General features: G+C 36.1%; 2 protein-coding genes across 2 annotated transcripts; both read right to left on the reverse strand.

Annotated features, from left to right (window-relative positions):
* Window positions 1–236: 236 nt before the first annotated feature.
* Window positions 237–2,690, reverse strand: LOC126699348 (pectinesterase inhibitor 4-like). The gene is made up of 2 exons (XM_050397099.1): window positions 2,206–2,690; window positions 237–474 (listed from the first exon to the last, which is right to left on the reverse strand). The coding sequence occupies exons 1-2, from the start codon at window positions 2,688–2,690 to the stop codon at window positions 357–359; spliced, it is 603 nt and encodes a 200-aa protein (XP_050253056.1). The 3' UTR covers window positions 237–356.
* A 2,273-nt stretch (window positions 2,691–4,963) lies between these two features.
* LOC126700819 (21 kDa protein-like) lies at window positions 4,964–5,296 on the reverse strand. The gene has a single exon (XM_050399003.1). It carries the CDS (start codon window positions 5,294–5,296, stop codon window positions 4,964–4,966), a length of 333 nt encoding a protein of 110 aa, XP_050254960.1.
* Between the last annotated feature and the right edge of the window lie 939 nt (window positions 5,297–6,235).

Below are 6,235 nucleotides of genomic sequence, written 5' to 3' on the forward strand. Positions count from 1 at the left end.
TACTCACTAACTCAAATATTTGGGGGGTCAACTCTTATTTTTATAGTTAAAATTTTAAAGTTTTTAATAATTATACATAAAATAAAAGAAATTTTTTAAAATTTTGGGGGCCTGCAGCTTGGCTGTAGCTCCGCCATTGTTTCTAAATATGATCAATAATGTAGGCAGGAGGAAAGTAAATATATAGTTTTATCTCAAATGGGAGATGGTCAACAACAAAATAGCAAATGAAAATATTTAATAAAGCACAACCGATGATATATATTCATATACAGAACACAATAGCCGAAATGAAAGAAGACAAAAGCCAAATAATAGAGGGAAAGGACAAGCCAATAAGGCCGGTTGAAGTTTAATTAGTAGGAGTGTAAACTATTAATAAGAGACAAAGCATTGCTAGTTGGCGTAGCAACACTAAGAATACTCTTCCTGATTGTGTTCTTCACAGTCTTGCTAACACTCATACCATCAAACCTGTTAGAGATATATATTGTTCATATTAGCCCAATGTAATAGGCCCAAGCCTAATTCTACTTTGTGTGCAAGTCAAGTCTCCTACTTGTATTAGAAGCCTATTAGTCTAGGGTTTAGTCGCCTATATATACTCATGTTAGGGTTCATTGTAACATAGGAGGTTATTGTACTATACTCTCATATAATAAAGATGTAGCCCTTAAGGGATTCCTCCGTGGATATAGGTCGTAAGGCTGAACCACGTAACCCTTGTGTTCTCAGTGTTCCTCCTCTATGCTTCCTCTTCCGCATCCACTCTAGCATACACAACATGGTATAACACATCACGTTGCTAATATTACTAACTAATATTTAACATGGTATCAGAGCCAAACTTCATTCTTGGCATCAAACAAATATCTCTACACAACAAAGAAGATTCTCACGTGCACACCACCATCATAAGTCACACATGCTTGTCAGCTGGATCTAGATTCCACAGCATCTCGCAGCCGCCACGGCTCACTGCTGTGTCCAAGATCCACAAACTCAAGCAAACCGTGACTTAACTTATCAGATCTGCGCAAATCCAAGCCTCGCCTGACGAAACCAACCACAGACGTGTTCCAAGATCTCTTGCGACCAAAACCCAGAAATCCGGTCACCCAAAGCATTGCCACGCGCCTCCACGCGCCGCAGAAGCCTCCGGAAAATTCCCACGCGCCGTCTCAGATTCATCACTTTCAGATCGTCTTCTTGGTACACGCGCCACCATGAAGGCCTCCTCGTCCACCGATCTACTTGGCCTGGGAATCTGGCAGTCATACGAAGCTGTACGCGCCACCAGGGTTTCTAGTTGCTCCTTCACGCGCCGGTGAACAGTGCATGCTTCTGCCATGCGCCGACAATGCTGCTGATGTTATCTGACGTCATATGATGACGTCATTAATCCACGTCAGCAGCCACGCAAGCACGTCCACGTCAGCCCTAGTCCACGTCAGTGACACGTCATCAGCCACGTCAGCAGTGTCGTCTCGTCAGCACCACATCACCTAGCTGACCGTTGACCGGACCGACCTGACCCGGACCACCCGGATCTGACCCGTGAGCACTTTGACTGTTGACTTTGACTCTGGACCAGTTGACTTTGACTTTTTGCGTTGGCCTTTGATCAAAAGTCAAAATTTCCAAAAGGGTCTATCTTGCTCAGTTTTTCACATAGATTCCGATTTTGGCCTCCGTTTCTTCATTTGAAGCTCCGAAATTGGTCAATTGGCACATTCTTCATTGTGGTTTCTTCAAAGGCATTATTCATGGCATCTCCAAGTGATCTTCTAATGCTTATCCAACCTCAAGCCTTCATCGAGGTTCCGCCTTGAGTTTGAGGGAGGGTGTTAGAGATATATATTGTTCATATTAGCCCAATGTAATAGGCCCGAGCCTAATTCTACTTTGTGTGCAAGTCAAGTCTCCTACTTGTACTAGAAGCCTATTAGTCTAGGGTTTAGTTGCCTATATATACTCATGTTAGGGTTCATTGTAACATAGGAGGTTATTGTACTACACTCTCATATAATAAAGATATAGCCCTTAAGGGATTCCTCCGTGGATGTAAGTCGTAAGGCTGAACCACGTAACCCTTGTGTTCTCAGTGTTCCTCCTCTATGCTTTCTCTTCCGCATCCACTCTAGCATACACAACATGGTATAACACATCACGTTACTAATATTACTAACTAATATTTAACAAAACCCATCCGTGCATGTATTTTCATTTGTTAAAGCAGCACTGACCCAAGTCTTTATATCATAAATCTGAGCCTTCACATTAGATCTTCCAAGATGACCCATTTCGTTCAAAGAATGTTTGAGCTCGTCAATGGAGTCCTTGATGTTCTCTATGCAATCCTTAATGATTGCCACTTCACTATGCGTGAAACCCTTGTTCTTGGATAGCTTTGATATCGTTGAGGAACAGTTTTTTGCGGCTTTTATGGATATAGAGAGGCCAGTGTTGCAAAGCTTTTGAGGGTTTGCTTTTATTTTGGAAGCGAAGGGTAAGAGGGCATTGTTGCATTCTTTTGGGTATGTGGTTGAATTGCAAGCGGTTTTGATATAGGTTTTGTATTTTTCGGTGGTGGTGGAACTAGTTGAGGCTAAGGATGTATGAAAGTTTGAGAGGAATAGAAGAGTTAGAAGAATTGTGAGAGCATGATATGAAGTTGTATAGTCTTCCATATTTCTCTCTTTAGTGCATTGATATGTGTGGAGAAGATCCTAATATATAGGCAAGTTGTTGTTATTAGCTGGGGTTACTTTTATACTTTGCAACTCTTTTTGAAAGTCCCGATTCTTGTAGCAGTAGCACCCCCAAAAATAATTGAAAATTATAGTAAATAATAAAAAGGGTCCAATTCACAAGTGTTTTAGTGCATTAATTAGTTAAGGTTAAATTTTTTTTTTAATTGTAATTGATCCACTTATTTGAGGTGAGTCGCATAAAAATATATGTATTTATTTGCTTTTATTACTTTACAATATAACGAGACTCATTAGATTCATTTTTAATGGATATATACACGCACCTGTCAACAGAAGTAAAGAATAATAAAAAAAAATATTTTTTAAAAATCATAAATATATAATTCAGAAAAATTGGAAGGAGGAACTGTACGCCATGCAAAGTTGAGAGAGATTGCACATGATCTTGATTTAGACTCTTTGATTGTAGATTGGATCACTTAAAATAAAAAAAATAAAAAAATAAAAAAAGGTAAAGAAAAGCATATTGAATCTTTTACATATCCTAAGAGTCAGAGATATCAGTTAGCCGGAGCTAACTATGATTCTTCTTATTTCATTTGTTTTTTCTCTCGTTGTAAGAACCACTTGTGATACGTCCGAGTTTAACACTAAAAGAAAACACAATTTTAGTGCCAAGTTGGAGGCTTCATTTTCCATCAATCAATTAGTTGATGCAAAGATGGGCACAAACCCAATATAAAGAGGGCCATTAGGAGTTTTTATTTTATTTCATGGGCCAAAGGATAGAAAGTTAGTAACAATTTCAATAAATGTGTATTCACTTATCTTACACGAATAATTGGTCTTATTATATAGATTAAAAAAAAAAATAGTCTCATCATAAATTTAATTAATCTTCACGTTATTAAGATTTCCATCAAATTTAACCAAAAAAAAAAAAATGTGCCTAATAGAATTTTGAATTTTCTATTAAATTTTACTGAGGTTCTAAAGGCCAAGCATGCAAAAAAATAGTCTCTCAATCCCCCCCCCCCCCCAACAAAACAAACAAAAAAAAAAAAAAAAAAAAACTCAATTTGCTTGATAAGAAAACAACAGTTCTCACATTAATTGCGAGAATGATCTCGTGGCCCATTAGGTTATTAGTGTCGTGTGGGAGATCTTGAGAAATAAATACAGCAGGTATGTCAGTTTAGGTTTATTTATCACTTTTCTCTCAAAAAAGAGTCAGGTTCATCTATCACTTAAAATGACAATTGCCACATTTCTGAGCTAGGATAAGGATTTATTTATTTATTTTTTTTCTTTTTTGACAGAGTGAGAGTTTTAACCTATGACGTTTGTTTTTAATGATAGTTTTTTATCATCAAACAAAGACACTAATTGGTTTCTGTTTTTAATAATAGTTTTTTATTATCAAATAAAGACACTAATTAGTTTTTGATATAGGCAGAGATTGAACCTTAAATCTCTTATTCAATCATTAGAGAATTTGCCAGCTGAATTAACTAAAACCCACATGATACAAGGAATTGAATACATTTGAGTCATTGACTGAACTTTTTGGACCTACTATTCGTCTTTTGTAGCCATTAGGGGATTCACTCACCTATATAAAACTATGGATACAAATTTTAGCGTAAAACTATAATTCAAGGATCCATAAGTTTTAATATTATTAGATGAGATCTTCAACCTCGAATATATAACAAAATTTAAAGATTTAAAACAGCTTTTGTCTTCCACATTTTTCGTTGGAAACTCACTATAAAATTCATAGAATTATGCTCTGAAATGGCGGCCCCCATTTTTCTATGATAAACAAAATAATGATACAAATTAGTTCAAAAACATTAGTGTGTCGTTTGTTCTGGTTTAATAATTTATATACTAAGTTAATTTATTTTCCTAAGTACAACTTTATAAAATTTTACTACTTAGTTTTTGTTGCAGTTCATAGTCAAATCCAACTTATTTTCACCTCACTAAAATTAAAAAAAAAAAAAAAAAAAATACCAACTCACTACTAGCAAAAAAAAAAAAAAAAAATCCACTCCTAACTACATACAATTCTTAAGCCTATAAAGTGGCAGTGTTCAAGGACACAACATTTTATAACTTTTAACCTGAAATTTGTGATTGGTATATAATAAAAAAACTCTGTGCAAAAAAAAGACAAAAAAGAAAAAAAAAAAAGAAAACTTATAGACAAAATGTGGGGGACAAGTACATGAGTTGCATTCTTTTTAGTATTTGAGACCATTGATGAGAGCCAAAGCATTGCTAGTCAGCTGGGCAAGATTCAATATATACTCGCTAATCGTGTTTTTCACCATCGCATTATTCACATTCTTCGCACTCAAACCATCAGTGCATGTAGTCTCGTCCGTTAATGCAGCACTCACCCAAGTCTTTACACTAGCTACTCGAAATGCCACATCTGAACCACTAAGTTGGCCCATCTCATTTAGAGAATCTTGGAGCTCGGATATTGAACCCTTCACATTGTCAATGCAATCCTTAATTACAGCCACTTCAATACTTGACAATCCTGCTAGTTTAGAGACTTTTGATACCATTGTGGATGTGTTTTTGGCTGAGTTTAGGGCTATAGTGAGGGCAGTGGTGCAAAGTGTTTGTGGGTTTGTTTGGACTTGGGAGGCATAGGGGGAGAGAGACTTGTAACAAAGTTGTGGGTATAGGGTTGAAGTACATGTTGTTTTGATGTAAGTTTGATATGTTTGGGTTGAAGAAGTAGCGGTGGTGGCTAAGCATATTTGTGGGGTTGTGATGAATAAGAGGATAGTGAGAAGAAATGAGAGAAAATGGCATGAGTATGAACATGGGGTTGTGAAATTGTGAGCTTCCATCTTTCTATACTTTGAATCGCGGTTGTGAATGTTAGGAAGAACTAAAAAGATCCCCAATTTATAGCCCAATTGTATGGTGGATTGAATTATGGTTTTGGACCCCACTTTGAAATACCTAGCCATACACATCTAGGAACACAAAGAATAATAGAGAATCATTGGATAAATAAAACAAAATATTGGAGAAGAGAGCCTAAAACATGCAACATGAGACGGCATCGGCATGTTAGCATTTGAATTCTTTAATTTGAAATTTGGATTGCATTAGCTTTATTATAAAGATAAGTATAAGCTAAAATGTCCTGCAATCAATGACTTTTTTTCCCCTACCAATCACAATTAACTACTTTCGCAAGTAGGAGCAAAAGTTATGTTTATAGACTTATTGATAAGTGCTTGTATGGTATTGGCCTAGTGTTGATTAGTCACCACATATTTGTCTGTCCACTACAACATTAATCACCTTTGTTCTACTGAAGATTGTGTTTGAATATTTTACTTGTGTGTGGTATAGTTAGTTAAATAATGAAGTCTCAAATTAAATATTAATGACAAGAGTGATTGGTTCACATAACATAATTACCAATTAGTTAGATGTTCCATACTCATTAGCTTGAGATTTTGAGTCAAATGACGTTTCTATATGTC

Source organism: Quercus robur, chromosome 9 (genome assembly GCF_932294415.1).
Source record: "Quercus robur chromosome 9, dhQueRobu3.1, whole genome shotgun sequence".
Lineage (NCBI taxonomy): Eukaryota > Viridiplantae > Streptophyta > Magnoliopsida > Fagales > Fagaceae > Quercus > Quercus robur.